Source organism: Thermochaetoides thermophila, assembly GCF_000221225.1.
Source record: "Thermochaetoides thermophila DSM 1495 unplaced genomic scaffold scf7180000011821, whole genome shotgun sequence".
Classification (NCBI taxonomy): Eukaryota; Fungi; Ascomycota; class Sordariomycetes; order Sordariales; family Chaetomiaceae; genus Thermochaetoides; species Thermochaetoides thermophila.
In genome coordinates, this window is record NW_006383037.1 from 20,708 (window position 1) to 45,328 (window position 24,621).

The 24,621-nt window shown below is 49.1% G+C and overlaps 5 protein-coding genes across 5 annotated transcripts; 3 read left to right on the top strand and 2 right to left on the bottom strand.

The window, feature by feature from the left end:
• Nucleotides 1–6,536: 6,536 nt before the first annotated feature.
• On the top strand, nucleotides 6,537–9,810 carry CTHT_0059330 (uncharacterized protein; the record flags this gene model as incomplete). Its single annotated transcript, XM_006696189.1, has 4 exons — nucleotides 6,537–7,208; nucleotides 7,272–8,624; nucleotides 8,727–8,942; nucleotides 9,025–9,810. 4 exons carry the CDS (start codon nucleotides 6,537–6,539, stop codon nucleotides 9,808–9,810), a joined length of 3,027 nt encoding a protein of 1,008 aa, XP_006696252.1.
• A 2,409-nt stretch (nucleotides 9,811–12,219) lies between these two features.
• On the top strand, nucleotides 12,220–14,765 carry CTHT_0059340 (uncharacterized protein; the record flags this gene model as incomplete). The annotated part of the gene is made up of 5 exons (XM_006696190.1): nucleotides 12,220–12,819; nucleotides 12,882–12,900; nucleotides 13,684–13,777; nucleotides 14,064–14,316; nucleotides 14,394–14,765. 5 exons carry the CDS (start codon nucleotides 12,220–12,222, stop codon nucleotides 14,763–14,765), a joined length of 1,338 nt encoding a protein of 445 aa, XP_006696253.1.
• Nucleotides 14,766–14,964: 199 nt separating this feature from the next.
• CTHT_0059350 (V-ATPase C subunit (vacuolar proton pump C subunit)-like protein) lies at nucleotides 14,965–16,325 on the bottom strand (the record flags this gene model as incomplete). Its single annotated transcript, XM_006696191.1, has 4 exons — nucleotides 14,965–15,153; nucleotides 15,226–15,718; nucleotides 15,783–15,969; nucleotides 16,040–16,325. 4 exons carry the CDS (start codon nucleotides 16,323–16,325, stop codon nucleotides 14,965–14,967), a joined length of 1,155 nt encoding a protein of 384 aa, XP_006696254.1.
• A 1,702-nt stretch (nucleotides 16,326–18,027) lies between these two features.
• On the top strand, nucleotides 18,028–21,282 carry CTHT_0059360 (DNA binding domain with preference for A/T rich regions-like protein; the record flags this gene model as incomplete). Its single annotated transcript, XM_006696192.1, has 1 exon — nucleotides 18,028–21,282. One exon carries the CDS (start codon nucleotides 18,028–18,030, stop codon nucleotides 21,280–21,282), a length of 3,255 nt encoding a protein of 1,084 aa, XP_006696255.1.
• Nucleotides 21,283–22,698: 1,416 nt separating this feature from the next.
• Nucleotides 22,699–24,349, bottom strand: CTHT_0059370 (uncharacterized protein; the record flags this gene model as incomplete). The annotated part of the gene is made up of 2 exons (XM_006696193.1): nucleotides 22,699–23,953; nucleotides 24,018–24,349. 2 exons carry the CDS (start codon nucleotides 24,347–24,349, stop codon nucleotides 22,699–22,701), a joined length of 1,587 nt encoding a protein of 528 aa, XP_006696256.1.
• Between the last annotated feature and the right edge of the window lie 272 nt (nucleotides 24,350–24,621).

Here is a 24,621-nt window from a genome sequence, read left to right on the forward strand (position 1 = left end):
TTTGACAAAGTTGGATATGGCTATAGTATCAAAGAAAAGAGGCGCATTGTGACGATTCCATACCCTCTTGTGATCAGTTTGAAGGTGATGGCCGGTTCATAGACCTTAAGGAACTGGCGTCCTCAACAGAATGGAGCATTGGTTAACTGCAGTCATCACTTGTGTCAACGTTTTCCATTGCAGACTAAGGAGTTCTCATCATGGCTTGGGATGAACATTTCTATATGCATCTTTATATCAACAACCGTCAGTCTTCCTGTTCCACTTACCTGTTTGATGTTGGTGATATGTTTCAGGAAGTTATCGCAGTGCATCGCAGTGCATCGCCGGGAGAGAACTGCAATAATTGCGCTTCTCCACCTGATTGGTCCGCCTCTTAACCCCACCAGGACCTTCCCGGCTACGCCGTCTACTGGCAGCTCTTAGCCCTTGGTTCCATCATTCAAGCGATGCCAAAGACACTTATGTATGCATATATGAAGCTGGATTCCTTACAATGTTAAAGAGTCATTCACATACTGATTCAAGCCTAAGGGCTTTTGTCAATGTCAGGCATGCTAGGCTTATCATTACGTTAATATCATTATATTGGCAACTATTATAACCAATATGGTTGAGGTTAGTTAAGATGGATTTTGAAAGTATTATTAGCCACACACCTAATAATATCGGTCTCGATGAGAAGAGGCCTACCTAGTATCACCATAGCCCTGGCTTTGATATCATCATACTAAAGTTTTAATATCAGCTATCTCCAATATTGATACCAAGTAACGTTTCGACTAAAGTATACTCTTGATAATCTCTTTACAAACTATAAAACGTGGATTTTAGTTATTTGCCGATACTATGTTTCATGGCTTTTCGTGGAGTACATACGGAAATAGCACGATTTTCTTTAATGGTTTTCGCCTCAGAGAGATCAAATACTAATATCAAGATTCTAGTAGTACCTAAATATAGTTCTATCACTGAAATTTATCCTAGGATAGACAGTAGCTAATATAATTATTAGTGGCCAGATGGTCCGCGGCGGTCATCTCGGAGAGTGTCCTACTGCCACCTGGGACAATCCAGATGCAGCCCGGTTAGATGCCCTTGTCTTTGCCAAACCTTTACTCTATATTCGAGACGTGTCAACGAGCTCTGCCAATGTGGAGAGTTCCTAGATCCGCTGACACTAGAACCGCTTCCTATAGGACTTGCGCCACTCCCCACCCTCCTGCACCTACAGCAAGAGCAGACAAAGATGACTAGCTAAAATTACACGAGATTGATATACCACAAGATCTTTCTGACTGTTAAATCGTCTTTTCGTTTACCGACTACGTAGAATACTCTCCTAGTTTCTTGAACTACGCGCAGTTTTCTGCCAGTTGGCTTTCCCTTGCGCAAGATAATGAGGTGTAGCTAGAGATGATGATAATTCTATATTTTCGGCCGCGTTCTATCCAGACGGGGTACTGGGCCGTGCCCACGCCGACGGCGGGCATAGCTATACTAATGATAACTACTTACAACTGAACCCTTGTGCGCGAGGGAAAGCCTCCTGGCAGAAACCTGCGCGTAGATTACTAGAAGAGAGGAGAGACATTCTTTGCAATCAACAAAAGAAAAGGAGAATCAACCATTGGGGAGAGCTTGTGGAACAACAATCTCGAGTGGTTCTGTCGCCTCCTCTTCGTCTGCTCTGATTGTAGGCGAGGGAAGACGAGGAAGAAGATTTAGAGGAATAGGGAGTGGCTCTAGTGCCGATGGGTCAAGGATCTCACCATATTAGCGAAGCTCGTTGACACGGCTCAGGTATAAATTAAAGGTTTTGTGAAAAGCTCGAGCATCGAGCCGAGTTGCGTCCGGGTTGCCCCAGGTAGCGATGGGACACACACCAAGATGTCCGCGGCGGACCATCTAGCCGTACATGCACGTCTTAATGGCCTCCGGAGGATGGCCGAAACGTTAGTGATGTTCGGCGAAATCTCCATGGCCAGAAACCTCCTGAATCCAGCGGCCTAGAACTTGTCTAGGAAGTTCTGGGAACCTCTTGGATGACCAGCCATCCCAAAGACAGGAAGCTGGTTTGTTCGCCGCCCACCAGCGTTGCATGTCAAATGAGGACGCTCGAGGAGGTTTGGGTTACGAGGCTGGTTGGAGGCCGAGCCAAGTTCGTATGCCAGGCAGTTTTGGTTCCCAATGTCCCGATCTGGGGTTAGCGCCTTGAGCAAGTTGATGTAACCGAGACCATCCTTTCTATGGCCTTGTGGCAAGTCTAATAGAGATCGGATGGCCAGCGGGGAGACGTTCAGCCCGAGATCGCCACCTGTAGCGCTTGAGACTGCAGATGTGCTCTGGCGGAGAGCCCACTAACCAGTACAGCATCTGAGTCTGAATAGTGCGCCACACCGGAAAGAGAGCGCGAAGGGTCTGGTTCATCCTCTGTACCGCGATTCCTAGGGTCGACTTGATGTGAATAGGGACGAGTCTGCCGCTATCGCTTGCTCGCATGGAACCAGAATAAGGAGATGATTAGGGGACAAGGTAGAACCAAGACCGTGGCAGTGACCGATCCTAAGGATGAAAGGATTATAACCATCGTTGCCCACGGTCGCGAATGCTGGGCAAGAAATTCAACACCATAGTAGACATATCAACGACTTTGAATATAAATAAGCAAATATTTTGACACATTCCCCAGAGCCATGACAAGGACTTCTCAAGTCAGCACAAAAGAGTTATCAACCAACCGCTCCGTAGTAACTTACGTCCACTACCGTGTAAGGACCTCAGGTCCTACAACGTGGCCACTACTTTCGAATTCATTTCGGGTGGTTTTAGGATCGTCGCTTTGTTATCTTAGTTCCCCTTGCCTTATAATATTGGAAGTATTTCGCGCTTGGAAGGCTATATATTGAGACTTTAAGCTTAATACGATCGCTAAAGCGTACCGTATAGTAAAAGTATATTTAGGGATGATAAAACTTCTGGATTACAACTTACCAGAAATCCTTCCCCTTCACTGCAAAAGCACCAATACGTCTTTTAGATGTAAAGATTGAATGACTCAAATTAAATTCATGAGGATTAGTATTATGAAATGATCTTTTTACATACAAATCGTACATTTAGAAAAAAACGCTGATAAAATAGGAATAATCTAACGTTCAACTATGCTCTGACCGCTGTTGGCTACGATTATCGGGGTCCTCCCTTGTATTTTCTTTGATAGCATAAACCCTTAAATTGCTATAACATAACCTTATCCTTTGAAATTTCTTCGAGTATTGATGATTACGATGATGATGATTCTATTTTTCGGCCACGTTCTGCCCTACTGGGGTACTGGGCCGTGCCCACGACGCCAGCGGGCATAGTTATACTATCAATAGCTACTAACAACTTATAAAGTCCTGTTCAAAGGAAAGCCTAATGGCAGAAACCTGCGCGTGGTTTAGAAGAAAAGAAAAAGGCGTATTCTTTACAAAGCATAAGGAGAGAAGTTACCCAGTAAGGAGGGGGAGTAAGGGAAACCATAAGAGTGCATGATATGTAAATAGATTCCAGGTAGGGCCATCTGGTCGAAAGTCTCCAGTCAGCAATACAGACAATCACCCAAACCAACTGCTGACCGCAGCGGTTCCAAATCTGTGTGAGAGCTCCTATCTCTCAGTTCCAGAAGCCTTGAAGCAACCCCGAATGTCACGGTTAACCGGAACGAGGGAGGCCCTGCCAAGAACAACAGGATGGGAGATGCCAAAAGAACAGACCAATCAAGACATTATCGCCAAGACCAAATTATCACGGTATTATACTCCAGTATCACCGCAGACATTCGTGATAGCAAAAGTGATACTGGAGATCCTCATGTGTATAGGATTTAGCTAGCCACTTGTTAGGAGTTAGTCAGCAATAGGAAAGTTGTCAACCAAAAAATAGTGACCCCAGTCCCTCAGGTTATACAACCTGGCTACTACCTTCAAACCCATCTTAGGAGGTTGTGGAGTCGTCGCACCGAACCAACCAGGAAAGCTAGCTGGATCATCACACCTATAATATGTTTAAGGATAGCATAGGGTAAGGATCAATGCTTCTTTGAAGGTAAGAAAGCAAAGATAATCTATTTGTGGATAATCTACAAGTTATTATACAGATTGCTAATAATGTTTGAGAGATCAGCCAGTGCAACGATGCGTTTTGTACTTAGCTGTCTGCACTGAACTTCAACATGTTTTGTTTCTTTCCAGTCTCTCCCTATGATAATTATTATTGGGAACCCAATTAGATCAGCATCTGTAAGCTTCCATGGTAGAGGCCGTGGCCTGTCATCAATAGCGATGTCTAGTGACAGAGTTTCCGGACACGAAGCATGGATGATGCGCTCAAGAACTTCCGCTGTATCCTGGTCGTTTGCATCCCTCCCCGGAATGATAACACAAGAGAACGGTGCAATGGCAACGGGCCAGTTAAGGCCGATTTCATCTGCTAAATGTTCGGCAACAGCACCAACAACACGGGAAATGCCGATCCCGTGACAACCCATCTGCAAGGGCGATGGCTGTTCAGCTGGAGGGATTGTAACCATAGCTCCCAGAGGCAGCGAGTATCTTGTGCCAAGGAAAAAAGTGTGTCCAAGCTCCATAGCCCTTTGTACCTTAAGCAGTCCCGTTGGACACTGGGGACATTTATCTCCCGAATGTACCCGTAGCACATTGAGAGGTTTCGTTGAAGACGGATGGCGATGGTAACAGGACATGGACAGTGTCGGTGGCCGAGATAGTCCTTCTGGCCAAATTGCACCCGCCGAGTCAAGGCTGTCCAGGTTGTGTACTAGAGATTGTGGCAGTCTCGAGTCAAAAATGTTAACCAACTTAGCCGCTGTGCCCGTTCCAGGAGCAGTGGCTGTCAACCAGAACGGAGCAGCATCATCAATCGAGGTGTCAAGATCTGGAATGATCGACTTGATTGCAGACAGGTTGATATCATTCCCAGTATATTCCCGTGTTGCACCGCCGTCCCGTTCCTGCATCCGCTTGGGATACCATACATTGACTAGCGTAGAACGGTCCTTTGTGATGCCTCGCCATACCTGAGGGGAAGATTCGCTGGGAGAGTTCTTGGGTAGAACGGTGTCTGCTATCTCCTCATTGACCACATAGTCGCAGCTGTCGCAGCTAACAACCCGATCCTCGCCGATTGACAGAGGCAGGTGATACTCGTGACTTAGGTCACCTCCCATATCCCCTGAACTCGCTTTTGCAGAAAGTACTGGCAACCTCAAGGCGGAGAATATCCTGGAGTAAACGGCGCGTGCTTCATGATAAGATTCCAGGGCAGAGTCGACGTTGGTGTCGAACGTATACAGGTCTTTCATGATGAACTCCCTGCCACGTAATAAACCGTGCCGTGGACGGAATTCATCTCGGTACTTGCGAGTTATCTGATATAGTCGAAGAGGGAGTTCCTTATAGGATCTTATCGACTTTGCAACCAGTGAAGTGATCTCCTCTTCATGAGTAGGGGCGAGAAGATATGCAACGTCTTTACGGTCAGAGAAGCGAAATAACTATTCATGTGCACAGAATGTCAGTTATTTGAGTCACTTCAATAGCAAAGAACCGTTCCATGCTCGACAAAGATCAAACAAACCTCAGATGCGACATTTTGAAGACGGCCACTTTTCTCCCAAAGAGTTTCAGCTGAGATGGATGACAATGAGACTCTGGATGCAGCTGTTCATAAGGTAGCACAAACTAGTGGTGAGAACTAAGTGTTCATTTGGGTGAATACAGGTCACTTACCCAAGTGATCCTCCATGAATCGGGCGACAAGGGATTCAACTTTGTCCTGAACCCGACGTCCTAAGGGAAGCATGTGGAAGATGCCTGAATGCGACTGACGCAAAAAGCCCGCACGAATCAACTTCGAGTGAGCATCTTCAATGCCAGGCACGGCAATTCCACCACTTGGAAACCAGACTCGGGAAAGACGAGTTACAGACGGCGGCGCCATATTTGCTGCTTCTTTTCGTTTATTCCTTTTCCAACGATAGCTTGAAAAGCCAGTGACGCGGGGAATGAGAGTGCCTCACTGGCGAATCTTATCATCTGTACCAGCAAACAAGAATTGCTTCTGCCACATTTACAACAGGGTTAAGCAGGTACAATTGACCTCAAGCTCAAGCCTCATGACTGGGTATCAACTCACCAACGTAACATTCACTGAGCCAAAGTTTCCTGGTGGGTGGGTCGATGTTGGTGGGGCTTTGCTTCAACATTGGCCCCGTTCAGTCGGGTCGCGTCGCGTTCAGTTGCAACCACATGAGAAGTTTCTCAAAAAGGCAGGTGGGGCCTGACCTGTGCCAAGGATTGCTGAATCTGGATCTTGGAAACTTTTTTTTTCCCATCTTCGAGTTCGCAGCAGCCCGTTAGATGGCGGCAACGTATCCATTGCTTTTACGTCTACCAAGTTCTTACACTCATTTACCCACGGTTTATCCTCATTCCCCAAGCGATTTACTTCAGTACAGCAAGAGAGGAGTCGCAATGGGTTTAAAGCGTGCCGCCAGGCAACAGAGAGACATTGGCAAGCCTGCGTTTGACGAGGAGGCTCTCGTGGAGCTGACTGGCAAGATTGACAAAACCCTTCCAGCCGTCGAGCAAAAGATAGCGGGCAAGCGAAAAAGACAAAATGCTAGCGACGATGGGCGGGGCTCCAAGAGGCGTCAAACCCATCCAACCGAGGCTGAAGAACATAGAGACTCCCATGCTGCTGCAAAGGACAAAGCGAACAGGATTCTCCTTGAAGAGATTATCGCTCTTGGGGGAGACGAAAAAGATTTAGAGCTGGTCGCTGATGTGGACTCTGGCAACGAGGGCGGTGGCGGCCCTTCGCAACCAAAGATATCTTCGGAGCAGTCTCTTGACCAGTCTTTCAAGGACGAACTTGCGAAATTCGCGGCAAGTCTGGGTTTTCATCAATTTCACAACCGAGAGGACCTTAATACAGAGGATGAAGCTTCTCCGGATGAAGATGCAGTCGGTTCTACTACTGATGTGAGTAGCGACAGTGACGAGGGGGGGGGACAAGAAGAAATGGAGAAAGAGGACGTCGACAGCTTCAGTGACAATGAGGAAAAAGTCACTGAGAAAGTGGACAGCGGGGAAGCCAAAATCATTCCTCAAGATACAAAAAAGGGGAAACAGTTCAGAAATTTGGTCAGTAAGAGATTTGAGCAGTTGTTATATCATATGGTTATATGTGTCGCTGACAGCCGGTAGATAATTGACCCACGCCCCGACTGGCATGCTTTTCCCCTGGACGAGTTACCAGCCTCTCGCCCCGATCATCCTGGGAAGTACTCTGCTTCTATTGCAAATCTCAAGTCATATGCAGAGAGTTTGTTAGAAGAAGATACCGCCAATTATCAATCGGCCCAAGCACATAGCTCGACCCGAAAGTTCATGTCAACCATCATGTCCTCCGGTACTCTTTCAGATAAAATCTCGGCATTAACGCTCTCCATCCAGGAGTCACCTCTTCATAACCGGAAAGCCTTCGAAAGTCTGATAACACTGGCCGGGAAAAAGAACCGTGGTCAAGCTATTGCTGCATTAGGCGCTCTTGTCGATCTCTTGGGCAATGGTGCAGTGCTTCCCGATGACCGCCGCCTTCGTCCTTTCGGCGGCCAGCCCGCTCTTTTCGGGGCGTTGCAAGGTTCTGCGTCACAGACCTGGGTGGCAGGCCAGACTCTTCCCGGGAAATTGACCAAAGCCCATTTAGTGATGTGGGCGTATGAAGACTGGCTCAAGGCAGCTTATTTTCGCATTATCCAGCTGCTTGAGGTCTGGTGCTCCGATGAGATTGAGTATTCGAGATCTCGCGCCCTGGATTTCGTCTTTGGGTTACTCAAAAACAAGCCCGAGCAAGAGGCCAATCTGTTGAGGCTTCTTGTTAACAAGCTTGGCGACCGTGAGCGCAAAATTGCCTCACGTGCCTCCTATCTTCTCTTACAACTCTTGAACGTCCACCCGGGCATGAAGGGCATTGTTATCGGCACCGTCGAGCAGGAGGTCCTGCTAAAACCTGGGCAGAGTTTGCGCACAAAGTATACTGCAATCAACACACTCAACCAGACAATATTGAGCACCAGAGAACCATCAATCGCGGACAAGTTGCTTCGCATCTATTTCGATATGTTCCTTGCCCTCCTGAAGAGCGGTGTCCTGGGGAATGTCGGCGCCTTAAATGGAGACAAAAGAGATGGTGGCACTCCACGGAAGAAGTCGAACCCGTCAGGTTCGCTTACGGTTGGGAACGAGCAAGATGTAGCCCAAAAGCTCGTCTCGGCACTGCTAACGGGTGTCAACCGCGCCATTCCGTTTGCAACTACCGAAGACTCGACGCTCGAAAAGCACCTGGACACATTATTCAGAATAACGCACTCTTCCAATTTCAACACCAGCATCCAAGCCTTGATGCTTATTCAACAACTCGCTACATCGAAGCAGCTTGCCGTTGATCGATTCTATCGGACGCTCTATGAATCACTCTTGGACCCTCGGCTCGTCACATCGTCAAAGCATGCGCTTTACCTTAACCTCATCTTCCGGGCCATGAAAAACGACGCTGATGTTCGCCGGGTTAAGGCATTTGTAAAAAGGTTAATTCAGATATTAACCCTGCACCAGCCATCGTTTACATGCGGCGTCCTTTTCTTGATTTCTGAATTGCAGAAAACATTCCCTGACTTGCGCACTCTTCTGGATGATCCTGAAGAGGCTGATGATGATGGCGAAGAAGTCTATAAAGATGTTTGCGAGGACGGCACACTCGATAATGTTGAAACCCAGGGTGTTACTAGCTCTTTCGTCAGCCCTGCCACAGCTTATGATGGTCGGAAACGCGATCCAGAGCACAGCAATGCTCATCGAAGTTGCTTGTGGGAGCTGGTAAGTTGCCCACACCCCCCTCATCAAGGGTTGATCCAAATGACATGAACCACGACTCGGCTGACCTCTATGTCGGTTCTAGACACCTCTTCTTTCCCACTACCATCCTTCTGTAGGCATCTTTGCGAGAAACTTGCTCTCCCCCCAGCAGTCACTGCCGAAACCAGATTTGGCGCATCACACTTTGATGCACTTCCTCGACAAGTTTGTATATCGTAATCCAAAGGCCGAAGAAACCAAGCGTGGCGGTTCCATCATGCAACCAGTTCTCGCATCTGGCGGCACATCACGCATTGTTGTTTCCAGCAAAGCAGCAGCGAAGCAGCAACAAAGTGTCAACTCGGCCTCATTCTGGAACCTCAAGCCGGAGCAGGTGTTAGCCGAAGATGTGTTCTTCCATGAGTACTTCACTCGCATTGGAAAGCCTGGTAAGATGACGAGGAAGCGTGACGAAACCAAGCGAGAGTTTGGTTCTGGGGATGAGACGGGTGATGAAGATGAGATCTGGGATGCGCTGGTCAAATCAAAGCCCGACGTCGAAGGGCCAAACGTTGATGATGACTCAGACGCAGATCTTGGGGATTTCGATTACTCTGATGACGAAGAAGATGGTTCCAGAACTGACGGGAGCATGTCTGACATCGGTATGGACAGTGATGGGTTTGAGGGTATCTTTGACGATGCTGGGGAAAGTGATGAGCAGAGTTCCGGCGAGGACGAAGCCCCGACCAAAGCCAAGAAAGGAACAGCTACATCAGGCCAAAAGGGTAGGCTCAGTAAAAAGGAGCTCAAGACCCTCCCTACTTTTGCGTCAGCCGAAGATTACGCCGATATATTGGCTGCTGAGGATGATGGCTTGGATGATTGAACTTTTTTTTTTCGCTGGTCATCCAACACTTGCAATGTGGGCCGAGAACAGAAGTGTTGGTAGTGCATTATTACAGTTTTGAATGGAAATTGAATATGGCTTTCGCGGTGAACTGCCCGCTCTCGGCTGAGATCGTCTGTTGAAACTATCGACGTGACCCTCATAATCAGGTGTCAAACCACTCTAGAAGATCATCCCTGGAGAAAATTGCTCGAAAGCTATGTGTCCTATCATTCAAGGGTTTCTCTTCAATATCTGGAGATTGATGTCAGTTCGTTTTGGTATCCCGAGAGTGCTAGAGTGAGGGTTAAAGGCAGCCCATACGGATGCTGTGGAGAGAACATTTGCCTTCCGGTCCTCCTTTGAATGCTCGAAAATGGATGTATGCTGGACCGTCCTCTGGCAATGACGGGATCCTGACTTTGCCAAACAGATGTAGACCATATGCTGAATGGGCCACACGAACTTGACACAAGTCCTTTGAGCTGAATCCTGCTAGTTTGGCATCACTCAGGTGTTCGGCTGCAGCAAAGTATCTCGGTTCATGCTCTGTCATATGAGGCTATCAGCTTCCTTGCCTCCGCCAGGGATTATCTTTTATTTCTGATAGCGATCTGGTAATGACAACCAATCAATATTACTAAGGGGTCCTGAGTGGCTTACTGTTAAGCTGATGGCGAAGATGTACAAGAGCCTTCTTGAGATCATGTTCTATCTGTTCAAACACACTGATGGACTCATTCTTCGGATCATGAGGCTCCCCAAGGTGTACAGTCTCTGCAGTTGCCTACTCGATGTCTTGTAAGTTCAATACATATCAATCTTGAGGGAATTGGGGATTTTTGGTGATTCTCCTCTGCCTACCATATTGCTGTCCTTGGTGTGCAGTCTAACGCCTGTTCAAGACTCAGGATTCAACAGGCAGATAGTATAAGCAACCCACAAGATGGGTGTGGATGCAAAGTTCAGAGAACCACAGTTTTCCTTTGCTGTGTGCCATCGATGATAGACTGACATCAACCAGCCCGTGTCGCCACGTGGATACAAGCCATGCCTAAGCCATACAGGGCATACACTCTACTCTCTATTCCACAAGAAATGAAAAACCTGCACATGATGTAATGCTTGAGTGTTTCAGCACAAATGCTCACTCAGTGAAAGACGTCATAGGAGCCGGCAAGGAGTTTAGCTAGTGTCGGAAGAATCTATGCACCGCAAGAACCTTGTCTATTATTTAAGGAGATACAAGGGACTGGTAAGGGGACAGAGACAGTCCCGCATGCACCCTGCAGAGTCAGGTATTTTTACATGAATAATCAGGGTCACAAGTATGGGGCGTCAGCAAGTTTGCCATTTACCAGATTCCCAATGACCTGAGTGCATAGGTAGTCTAAATCCTCGAGCTTGCATGCACTTGGACATCTAGCACATGCGCATAGTTTTATCCACCGTGAAGGGACTATTATTTATGTAGCTGAAAAATACTCTGACTTTTGTGAGTATATACGGCAGCCTACCTTTTCAAGCAGCATGTTCCCACCTTTGCAATAGGCCAGGCCACTAGGGGGAGGGTTCGGGCCGTTAGCCACCTCTAGCCCGATGATATTTAGCACACATTCTAGAATTTCTCCCTGGCGCTAACCGGTGCACCTCGGCATTTTCCTTTGCTACCAGGATGTCCTTTATTTTACTGGTTAGTAATCCACTCCGGGAAAGCATCCGGAGGGCATATAACTTTCAACATTGAAACTTGTTATTGCACAACTTTTGATTCATTGCTAGTAAGCATGCAGACAAGTGCTCTTCATCAACAAGCACTTAATTTTCCTCGTTGTGTATCATCGGGAGTCATCTTCCTTAAATATCAAATCCAGTCAATGCATATCCCTCCCTGACTTTACCACTTACCCCACCATGCTTCTTGCTGGACCGACTCTCAGCACCCGGAGTGGGTCAGAACGGCGTTATCGGCAATCTTGTCCCATCCACGCCCTTCTCCCCGATTGATGAGACTGATCATGTAGCCGGAGCACCCTACCGTTTAAGAACCCGAACTCCTGTTCATCAGTACTTGGTCTTTATAAACCATGTCTCGTCGCTTATCTTCTGTTGTCCTTTGCCGCGCACATTCTCTGTCTCCGGAAGCTTTCACTCGCTCTTCCTCTCTTCCAGCAGGATTCCGGACCGTTGCACATTCTGCAGGTATGACGCAGTATTAGCTTGCCATAATAAGCTGGCTAACTCTTCATTGATATCATAGTCGGGGCGTATAGTGGCCAAGTGGTTGAAAGAGTGTCACTCTTCCGCAGAGCTGTTCGGTTTACAGGGAGGACTATTTCATTCACAACCGCAGCTTTATTCTTCTCACTAGTAGGCTCTCTGCTGGTGACTGCAACAGAAACCGACACAATGGCCGAAAATCTTCACCGCACCTCTGCTGCTGAGAGCCTCGCACTCTTTGTGCCCCAGACCGATGAAGAAAGGACCAAGGAGGAGTACATCAACTCCCATCCACTTACTGCTTCACTCCGTGCCGACCCCAATCTTGTTGAATCCCGCCCGCACATGCAACTTCCACCCGCATGGCGCAAAATCAACCTTACTGCTGGTACTCTCATGGGTCCTGGCAAGGTGACCGTCCCTCCCTTCAGCTGGGCAGCTCGAGATGGGTCCAATTATGTACAAATTAGTCATGTTGGAACTGACTTGTGCGGCCATGTCGGTATTGTCCATGGTGGCTTCCTAGCGACAATGTTGGATGAAGGATTGGCAAGATGTTGTTTTCCCGTCCTGCCTCATCAAGTCGGCGTGACAGCCAAGCTGGAGATCAACTATAAAGCGCCGGCTATGGCTGATCAGTTTTTGGTGCTGCGGGCGAGGACGACAAAAGTGGAAGGCCGGAAAGCTTGGGTTGAAGGGCATATTGAGACACTTCCAGGGGAGGAGGGGAAAGAGCCAACAATTCTGGCAACAGCGAGCGCACTTTATGTCTCGCCCAAGAACGCTGAGGTCAGTGGAAATGATAACTGCATAATGAATATAAATGAATGAACTAACAAACATGTTTTTAGACAATGGCAAAGTTGGTCCGTATGTCAGATGAATGAAAATGGCACTCCAGTCCCAGATGTTCGACTTGTTATCCCTTTTCCATGCTTTGGCCATTGTTTCCTCCGTCTGTGGTATTGGGCAAATCTTGCCATACAACTAATGAGTGCTTGTCTAAGACTACGCTGTTGACATTGCGAACAAGTTATAGACGGCATGGCGTTGTGTGGCTCTGGTAGGGATAGAGGATGCTGGAGTATTATCAATGACGGCATTTACGGCACTGAACTCTACAGCTAAGGCAATTACAGAGTAACATGACTTATTGTACATAGCGGACCTAAAACTGATGGCCCAAATAGTTATCGTTGGCTATGTTATTACTATTACATTTCACACTCTCTTTTCCCAAGTTGAGTACCCGCAAGCACGAACCTTTGCTTAATGGGACTATCCAACCAATCGACCCTTGTTTATGCTGTTCTACATCATAGTGTCCAAGCAATTGAACTTGTAGTAAATTGATCAGGTGCCTTGCTGGTAATTTATCATTAACGTGACCGTACCTTACACTCTTTGATCTTTATTTGGGCTCTGTACTTACTCCGCAGCATGCATGAACGGGAAATCCCATGTGGGATCTCGGTTGGACTTGAGACCGAGGGAGAGGCCTATTGGTGGGGCACGTACCAGGGGTTAAAATGACGCCATCCATGAAACAGTCTGCGCAAGATGGGGGGTTCCTGAGTCCATTGCCTTGGAACCATATCCGCGGCGCATCGGAGATGAGACAGCATTTTTGTTCCCTTGTTGCGGGAGCTGCAGGCACTGGGTTTGTGATTTGCGACCGTAATCGGACACTGCCCCACCCTCTGTTCACTGGCGGCTACTTTAACGAAGAGTTGCTTCTCAATCCCAGGTTGGTAGGTTGCAAGCACTTGGTTTCTAAAGTCCTTCAACGGCCGGAGTCTTGTTCTCTGCAGCTTCTTACTGCCTTACTGATTAGTTGGACGAGAAGAATATTCAAAACCAAAAAGAATAGAAGTGACAAGAAACACTATGGCAACGTAAGGAACCCTTTTTGCCAAGTTTTCCAAGCGCATCGTCACGGGGCATCGCCGGCCGAGTAATGCCCCACCGTCATCTGCTGTATAGCTGGCTTTTCTAGAGGTTAAAAGACAACAAGCTAATTTTGGGCCATACAGCAATATCACATGGCATCCTTCGCTCAGCCGCCGTGAGCGCTTTCAGCTACGCGGTCAGCGAGGCTTCACGGTCTGGTTCACGGGACTGTCGGCTTCGGGCAAGTCGACTGTAGCAACTGCCCTCGAACAGCACCTCCTCCATCTCGGGCTGGCAGCATACCGCCTCGATGGCGATAATATCCGATTTGGGTTGAACAAGGACTTGGGGTTCTCCGAGAAAGACCGTAATGAGAATATCCGCCGCATTGCTGAGGTGAGAACCTTCCGTGGACCCAACTCTTGTTCTCGATGAAAGGCCATCTGCTGACTTAATTATTCTCTTTCATGTAGGTTGCGAAGCTCTTTGCTGACTCAGCTACCATTGCCATCACCTCTTTCATCTCCCCCTACCGTGCCGACCGCCAGATGGCACGAGAGTTACATGCTTCCTCGCAGGCTGGCGATGATCCTCTCCCTTTCATCGAAGTCTTTGTTGATGTCCCTTTGGAGGAGGCCGAGAAACGTGACCCTAAAGGGCTGTATAAGAAGGCTCGCGCTGGAGAGATCAAAGAGTTTACCGGGATATCGGCGCCATATGAGGCCCCTGAGAACCCCGAAATCACCATCCGAACTCATGAATTAAGTGTCGAAGAATGTGTTCAAAAAATCGTGGACTACCTCAAGGAACAGGGACTGATCACACAGACCGAAGAAACCAGGTGACAAGTGGACGTTAATAGCAATAACACAATTCCAGACAATTTTCTGCCATTTTCTTATCAGACATAATACTGGGGGAAAATCGCAACCTGTCGTTGGCATCAACTCATACCTGGCCATTCAAATGAGACCAGAGGATGCTAGGTTCGCCGACTTGCGAAGACAAAGACCATTATGTAGTAGCACAGCCTTCAGGATGTTATTAAGGGAAGATCATCTCGTAATACACGTACGCGGTGTACTCTGTTCCTTCACTTCCAAAACCCGCGGCCGCTATTTCTGATGCGAGGGACATGTCGTCCTTGGTGATTCGACCGCGTTTATCCCTCCCAAAGGCATTCCCTCCAAGGTACGAGTATGCCGCATCCAAGGCTGCCTTGACTTTCTTAACCTGTTTCGCTGTCGTCTATGCCTTGGTCAGCGAGCAGACAGGATACAGAGCGAAACGCTGAATCTTTCTTACCTTGACAAGCGCACATACGAATTCCAGGGGCAGTCCATATCTTAGGACAGTCTCAACAAATATGCGTAATGTTACAACATGCGCCCAGATCATGACAGTCTCGCTCCAGCCTGTCTGGGCCAGTCTGACCGCCTCGTTCCACACCTTCTGTTCCTCCTTGGTGACACGATCGAGCTCACGTTTCTCCTCTTCTTTACCCCCTTCGACATACTTGTACTGTCGTGGTGTCCACTTCTGTTCTCTACACTTTTGTAGAAACTCAGCACTGGTTTTTTTAAAAGTAGTTACGGCGTACAGCGTGAAATCGTCGTCTTGGGCAACTTGGATGGCCGATCGCGGAACCACCATTGGGGCGATTGTTTCATAGCTGCGAATGAAGTCTTTGCGGGCATTTGTTGGAACAACAATGAGATGCGTTTCCAGGTACTCAGAATCCTGGACAAGCAGGCTGGGATCAACGATAGGAGTAAGGGATTTAGTCGACAGATTACCCCTATAACGGCACCGTTAGTCCCCCATGTAGAGGAGTGAAAATGGAGATAACGAATCAGGCTCACGTTTGTTTCCGCTGCAAAGCTGTGAGCGTCGTCTTAATGCTGTTGTATTGGTTGAATTTGGCTTTGACGTCGTTCTCAATATTGTGCAGCTCCTTTTGAAGATTATCGATCAACTCCCCAAGTGGACGATCGACTCGGTATCGGACTTTGTTCCATTGGAAGTTGCGCAGGTAGTGGTCTATGGGTTCTGGAAACAACTATGTCAGTCAGGCGGACACGGGTTCCGACAAGGGAAACTCCTCCATCAGAGAGCATACTGTCATTGACCGTTTTCTGGTCCGCAAGTTGTTTCTCGTTGCCATGTAAGACGCTCCTGAGCGAGTCTGAAACTTTTGCAGCGGCGGCTTCACATGCGGCATTGAGTTTGGCGAGGTCATCGGCATGCTGGACGAGAGAGTCCAGTGTGCCGATTTTGAATGCGGGTATGGAAAACGGCAATATCTCGCCGTTATCCCGGCCGATTGTGGCGGCAAGTGCCGTTAATGGTTCATCGTCGAAGATTCTGAGGGGTAGAGAGACGAAGACGTATTGGCTAGCTTGCATTGTTGGCTATTTGAGCATGCCTAGAGACATCAACAATGCTGTAAGTGGCCAAAAGAGAGGGGATAGTGGAGGGGCTGTACGACGGTAACTGCTGGCTACGTCGGTCGCCGCTTGGGCAGAGAGCATTCGCTCGATATGTCACAGTTTGTATTGTTGGCGAGATGCAAGATCCCAGAGAAGAAGGGGTGAAGAGACTCACAAGGACCAGGCACGAAGGTAAGGGGGTATGTGGTGGATGGAAGCAAGTCTTGTGGTGTTGGTCTGGCTGGGGTGTTGGAGGAGTTGGAAGTGGGGAGCGTGCGTAACGGGAATGTTTGGGGGACGGGTACCTACTGACCGCCGCGGAAACCTCTTTGCTTTGTGCACACAGTTTGGCTGCCAGAGTACTTCCCTGACAATCGGAAATCATGATAGCTCATGCAGTTCGTATAGATAAGCCCTATCAAAGAACCATATTCCAAGTGTGATACCAAATTTGGATCCATTGCTCATTAAGGCCAGGCTCGAGGAACAAGGTGAACCGTATCCGTACCTTGAAAGGGCAGTGGAAACACAAAATGGTTTTCTGCAGTTCCCATGTTCCGTAGGTACCTTACCTACACTGGGTACAAGCGATGGTGGTACGAAAACTAGGTAGGTGATTTGTAAACAGCTAGATCGTTACTTACCTCCTGTAATCCATACACATGGCATGAAAATGGAATGTGCAGGGCCGCAGCTGTACGCACCCTTCGGCCATGTTTACACAGCAGCAGAGGCTCGAAGCTCCGACCCAGTCTTTGCGCTTCTTCAAGTTTTCCGGGCTTCCTCTAGAACCCAAACATTGGCGACTCGTGTTGCTTGGCTAGACAATCGTCGACCAACCAGCGCAGTACCATAATCGTCCTTTGAGAAAGTACTACTGCAATCTGAATGCGTCCGGGATGGCATCGCTCTCGCTCTTCTGCTAATCAACAGCGCAGCTTGAACTTGACGAAGCCATTCACTGTGCTCCTGATCCCTCTACACAGATGTGCCACCGCCTTCTCAGTCTCGTAACGCATCCAGTTTCGTCTCGCTCTGCTATCCGTGGCACGAAGCAACCTCCTCCCGTTCGCCAGCAGCCGGCTGCACATAACTCGACCTCGACGTCGCCCGCACGGGTTTCGCGCTTTTCTTTTCGCACTGGTAGTTCCTGAGCGTATTCCGGCTGGCCAGCTCCTGTCGTGCTGCTTCGTAGGGTAGGCCGAATTCGAGCAAAGTCACGCCCCCTACGAATACCCACGCAACCCGCGTCGCGTGGTATCGCGAACGTTACGGCGTGCTCGACCTGGCTGCCTGTCTTTTTCTTCACCATTGCTGTTAAATTTTCCGCTTATCGGCTGAACCGACTCAATCGGCTCCTGTACTTTCTTTTATGATCTTCCTCGATCATGCGTGTTGCTCCCTGATCAAATCCGGCCGCGCCGCTGTCTAGCTTAGCCCATAAGCTGGTTCACTGTTGGGCAAAGTACCCGACTATTCATTAGACGCCATCGTTCTCACGAGCACAAGTCAAGCGATCCTGCTTCCGTGTCGCATCATACATGGCGCCGCCTTTGGGTACGTCCAAGCGCGCTCTCTGGCGATTTCGAAAAATCAGTTGCTAATTGTTATTTTTCATTCCGCTCGTCCAGTCGCCACATCCGAACCAGAAATCGGTTCGTTTTCACGACTTGCTCCAATGCCCGGCTCTTCTTCCACCGACCCGGTCTCAGCCCCGGCTCCGGCGTCGTCTCGAGCGGCTAGCACAGGCACATCAACGACGGCATCTGCACCTGTATCTTCCGGCTTTTCTATCCTTGCCACAACCAATGCAAGCTTTCAAGGGGTTTCAGCAGGTGTCCACCGGGACGGCCGGATCCGCGATCCTGTGCCCAGTAAGCTTAAAGGAAAGACTGATGGGTCAAAGGGTAACTTCAGCGTTATTCACATGGATGTTGGGAGGGGAGATAACGTGGACCGCGATGCTGAAGCAAAACGGACGAGCGAGAGCACAGAATTGGCTGCCAAACGAGCCTTTGAGAACGGCTATGTCTCGCTTCGGAGAAGCCGATTTGTCCATGTTCCCGACGAGCCGACGAAGCCTGTGGCGGCCACTCCCCTACCTGCTACTGCACCGGTGTCAACTCGACGCTTCCCTCTGACACCTGCTGAGACCAAAGCCGAACAGGCTCGTCTTCTTACGTTACTACGAAGTTTGCATCCTGTGTTAGTTGTGGACCAGATCTGCAAAGCGCTGGCATTTTTCGGTGGGATCCCCGGTGCTCCTCCCCCTGCCGACGGCAGCTTTCCAGAAAGCGCGGAAGCAAATGGCTCTGGGAAGTTTTTTGTTGGATGGATTGCGGAGATCTTCCCTAAACTCGGAGGAAATAATCCCCAACAAACCTCTGACCCTACACGGCAGCTGAACGCTACACAACCGGTCAAGCGCAAGCGCGGGCGACCTAAAGGCAGCAAGGGCACCAAGGCCCGGAAAGACAAGGGCATTAAAAAGGGGCCTATGAAAAAGTCGTCGAATAATGTGGCGGCAAATGTCGCCCAAGAAGGAAGCCAGGCCCAGTCTTCGACGACACAAGATGGAGGCTGGATGAACGGGAATAATCAGAATGCAGACGGTTCCGATCAGGTTGATGCAAATGTCCTGCTTCTGGCCCAAGCTACGGGCCAGCAAGAACAAGGGGAGCCCTCTCATTCTACTTCGACTGCCGGAACAGCTGGTCAAGCTCCCATGCCCTCCTCTGGGTCCGGGCTGCCAGCACTCGCTCCCCCTGCTGGTGGAACAGCTGAAGAAACCCCGACACCAAGGAAGAGAGGCCGTCCCAAGGGCTCCAAAAACCGGCCCAAGGACCCGAATGCTCTAGTGGTTGGGGGAAAAGGACCACAAGCAACTGCGCAGTCTTCCCAATCCTCCCATGTTCCTTCTTCGCAGCTCTCACAGACGGCCGAAGTCACGTTGTCAAGCGGAGGAACAGGAACCTTTACAGCAGTGAACTCGGTGAAACAGTCACCTCTCAGCAGAATTCCGTTGACTTCAGCACCCTCTCTGTCTGATCAGCCAGTTCAACCATGCCACACACCCTCTATCCGCCGGCAGACGGGATTGGCCGAGCAGCCGAGCTCGAGCATCATGTCGACCAGTCCGACCCAAGTTCCTGTTTCCACTCAAACACAGGCGATAACTATGGCGACGCTAGCGGCTCCGCAAAATCAACCCAGTATCGCCGGAACTGCAGGCCAGAAGCGCAAGAGAAAAGGCGAAAGAGGCGGAACGGGTGCGCAATTGAACGGCCAAGGAGTTGATCCAGCGCCTGTTGCAGATGCCAATAGCGTCACATTAATTACAGCTTCACCTAATACAACTCTACAACTGGCGTTGTCTACCCAACCTGCTCCTAAACGTCAACGCAGGACTAAAGACGCTAGACTGTTGGCAAGCAGCGGGAATGAAGGTGTTGCAGACTCGACTTTCAATGAGACCACTGCTGCTGCAACAGGATCGTTGTCCCCTATTCCTGCACCAAGTACTACCCTTGGGACCGATTCAACTTCGGATTCAACAGCATCCACCAAACCTGAGTCGACGATTGTTTCTACTTCCACTATTGGCCAGACGATTCAGTCTCTTGCCTCACCACAACAAGACCAGTTTGAAGTTCAGTCTCCCACGATGGAAGGCTACCAAATTCAACTTCAAGCACAGCTTGGGCCACAAAGTGAAATAGACCAGCAACCGCTACCTTTGCTGTCTCGCTCCGATTCAACTGCACTTTCTTCTCACCGTCTTCAATCACAGCAGGATTATGCACAGCGATCCGGTCAGGAATCTCAGCAACAGGTACAAAGACAACATCAAGGTCATCAACAGCACCGCCACCAGCAGCAACAACAACAACAGCAGCAGCAGCAGCAGCAGCAACAGCAACAACAACATGTTCCTACTAGGCTCGGTCGTTCGCCCAGAACTCAACCGCAGCAAATTCCACCTCAGAATCACCCTCAAACGCATCCCCAGCAGGCTGGGCAAGCGAGGTCACAGAATCAGTATAGCCAGTATCGTGTTTCCCAGTATCAACAGCAAAATTACATGTCGCTGAAAGCAGAGCAGCCGCATTCTCAGCCACAAACGCAACAGCAGCAGCAGCAGCAGCAGCAGCAACACCATCACCAACAACAGCAACAACACATGGCAGGCATACAACAGCATTCTAGGACTAGCCAACCTTCCCAAGTTTCCGCTGCCCAGTTTTCCACGAGTGTATCTCAGTCACAACAATATGCTTCTACCCAACAGGCATACGGGTCCGGTCAGCAATACTCAACCGGGCAGCAGCAAGTTGCGCAGCAACAGCGGTATCAGCACCAGTTGGCTACAGCATCGACTCCGTCATCATGCGCAACACACCAACAGTCTCCACCCTTTGGTGCATCCGCAACCAACTTCAGCGGAGCAGACGACAGTTATCGAAACTCTGCCGTTACCTCTTCTCTTGATTCCTCATTTGGGCAACGGAGCCAATCTCTGTCTTCAACTGCGGCTACCTCGTTTCGGAGCAGCAGCGCTCATCATGGCCTGACCACGCACAACTTAGCAGCTCAACACTCACCACAGTTCAGTGCGGGAGCTGCTGCCCTACAGCAACGGTCTGGCAGCACAAGCCAGCCAACAACACAAAGCATGCAGAGTTTAGCGGCCAGTGTACAGCCATTCACTGGAGGAACCGGGACTGACTGGGGTCTGTTTGACCCGAGTCCTTTAGATACATCAGCTGCACAGCAGGCCACAATTGGTCTTGCTAGCGCGGCTTACAATCTTAACACTGCTGGAGTGCGAGCATCGTCTAACTCTGGATCTGCGTTTGCCACCACTAGTTTAGCTAATTTTGATACCTCGAGTTTGGGCACAAGTGATCGTTACTATGGTATCGGAAGGAGATAGTACAGCCCGTTGAGCGGAATGCAAAAGGAAGCAGGCATGATATGATAGCTCCGAGATGTTTCATAGATTTCTGGCATGTCAGCCGTATTTTTAAAAAAGGGTAAAGAGGTTTGGAAATGGTATATTTGACTGTCCATGGAATTAGTGGTTGGATGGCAATGTGTTAAGATCATTTGATCAACGGATGGATATTCTCCCTCCTAATGTTTTGTTCGTTCGTTATCCACTCTCGACTGTTGATAAATGGAAGTGACTGCATCCAGGGGCTTATCATACGGTAACCTTTTTTCTACCCTGCATGACTATCTATATGGGAGTGAATGTAAGTATGGGTGCAGATTCTGGGTGCAGATTCTGATTTCAGGTTCTAAGTCATTTGCTTTGTATATTTTAAGCGGGGTGAGATGTGTCGATTTGATTGGTAACTGTCTCAAGTTCAGTTTGTTTCCAATAAAATTACACCCTAACTAAGAATAGAGACTCGTCTTCCGGCTCTGGAATAGAGTTAGAAATTTGCCAAGTCATTCGTTAGCTGGAGGGGGAAAGTAGGAGGCCAGAGTCTTGACAAAAAAAGGGAGAGGGGGTTTGGTTCACACAACTTGACACTAAGAGCTGATTTAAGCATAGTCTTACCAACCCACCCCTAGATAAACAGTGAACACATGGCATCTTTGTTGTGAGACTCACTTCATTCCTTACCTATATATGTGATCAGCAATTGAAAGGGTATGGTAATGATCACTCCATGAGAAAGATAATCATAGTTGAATAACAGGCAACACAAGGACCGAGATGACGGGCGCTATAATCCAGTTTGATACAAGACTATGCATATAACGCAGTTTAGCTACCTATTGCACAGAATACATCTGCTGCTGTCTCCAATAACAGCGCTATACCCATCCAAGCCTGACACTATGTTGAGAAGCGGGATAGAAAGGAAAGCGACGAAAGAGAGAGGAAGTGAAGAGCTATGAATACAAAAAAAGGAAAAAAGACCGGTAACTTTCATGGTTACCGAAGGGGATAAAGTAGATACATTGAAAGAAAAGCCCATGACAGATGAAGATCTGCAGATATATACCCTTACGCCAGATTTGCCATGCTAACCCCTTCCCTGGGGTCACCCAGACACATTGCAGAGGAAGTTCCAGAACGCCTATACATGCTCTTGTTTCCGTGGAAAGTTAAAAGAACTGTAAGATAAGAGAACACATAATGAAAGAAAAAAAACGGCGGTAATGTGGTAGCGTGCCAGCTAGGAGACAAAAATGGAAAGGATTGTCGGTATGTCGGAGAACCAGGATATGGGTATCCTCATGTTTCATACCCCGCCTCTGCTCCCCTTTGTTTCAAACCTTCATAACGAGAAAAGAAATGAAGCTGATAGGGCACAAAGAGAGACTACCAACTGCGTCACTCCAAAGGATCTTCTTCGATGGCGTCGAGGTTGGGACGAACCGAGTCCGACGCGGCGTTGCCATACAACCACTCGTCTTCGTCGTCGCAGGCATCTTCACGAATCAACTCGGTAAATATCTGAGCGTTGCGCCGAATATCGGAGGGTCTTTCAACGATCCTGCGTTCCAGAATCAGGGCTTCGGCAGTCTTGGCCCATATGTCTTGAAGATTGGGAAGATCGGGGAGCAATAGCCTCGCCTCATCAGGGCTTAACGGCGGCATAGGCATACCAGCGGCCAGACTGGTACAGTAGACCAGACTTTCTGGAGCCTTTCCGTTACTGGATCTCCGGGATCCCGGTGCTGAATCACTTGCGCCCGTGCTGATACCGCTACAGCTGCTGTTTTTTCCCAGCACAAGCGAGGATTTCTTGCGTTTCAGTCCCCCAAGCACGCCACGGCGCTTCTTGGTCTCCTGTTCAGTGGTGTCTTGAGTGAGAGAAGCGTACCAATTGTCCACAGCTGCGCGGCGGGCGTTATATCCTTTGATTTCCCATATCCTTTCGACTTGACGCAAGCCACCCAGACAGAGGATTGCCACATGGACCTCGTCAGGAGGCTTTTCCCTAAGATAACCTCTCAACGAGCGCTCAACAAGACCAACATACGTGGGGGGTCGTAGCCGTCGACAGAACGAGGAGATGACGAGAGGGAATGTTTCATGGACAAGCAGGAGCGTGCGGTCGTCGTACATACTCATGATCTGGGCTTCGATGGGATTGAGGGTGTGTGGAGTATTGCGCAATCCGTGTCCGTCGTGTTCAATGAGATACTGGAGATGAAGTCGACGGTAAGTTTCGAAAAAGTGAAAGAGGGTAAAGAGTCTTGGTATAAGGCGGCGTCGCATTCGCTCGCGCTGTGGCGCAAATTCTCTTCTCTTTTCCTCCGTGTTTCTGAAGAACAACTCCTTGGAAACCCATTCGCATATGAGATAGGATAATTTAGCAGCGACATGAAGGCGATGCCAGATGCCGCAAAGATAGTGGAAGTTGAGAGGAACACCGGGAGGGGGAGGGTAAAGGCGCTTCGCGTAAGCAGGAACGTGGTGGTCAAGATGGTATCGGGTGATTGGGGCCTCGTTCAAAGAGACCAGGGCGTGGAGAGACCGTGATGCCCCGCGCAGGTTTAGAATATCGGATAATGGGAGCGATGCAATGATTTCGATTTGAAGCTCGTTTGGGAGGGAGGCAAAGAGTTGGTCAAACGGTATGCTGGACAAGCTGAGCGTTAGCTTCAATAGCAAGATGAAGGCCCCAGTGGAAACAGCCAACCAACAGAAAAGCGAGAAAGTTAGGGACCTGCCTTTGTTTACTCGTGGCTGGTGTCGGGTCGGGTTTAACAGGGTTGACAACAAGCGCGTGTCTTTGGTGCAACTTGTGCCTGAGGAAGCCAAAGTGCTTCTTTTCAGAACGTTTCTGGTCCTGGGACCTTGGAGCAGGCTCATCCGTAGTGGACAAGCCGGAACCCCGAATGGGAAGAATGAATTTGGATTGTGGAAGCCCTGCGACGGGCGGCGGGGGCGCAGAATTAGCATTTGCTTGCGCTTGCTGGTTGATCTTCTCTAAGTATCGGTCAGAACCGAATTCGGTCATATGTAGGGGCTCCATGGCGCTGGATTGTGTAGGCCGGGACGCCCGGCCAGAAAAGGGCTTAAGAAGATCTGGGAGCTACGGTGGAGGAGAATGGACAAGGCAGCAGCCGTGTGACAAGTTTTTCCCGCTCTACCGCCAAAAAGAACTCGTGCTGAACGATGTGACCGAAATATCAGCAGCACAAGGCAATCGCGATCTGATCATGGTGGGAGCATCCGTGCTCGGTAAATTGGCAGCGGAGACGACGAAAGGGCTCGTTGAGAAGGTGAGAGCGCGGCAGCAAGTCG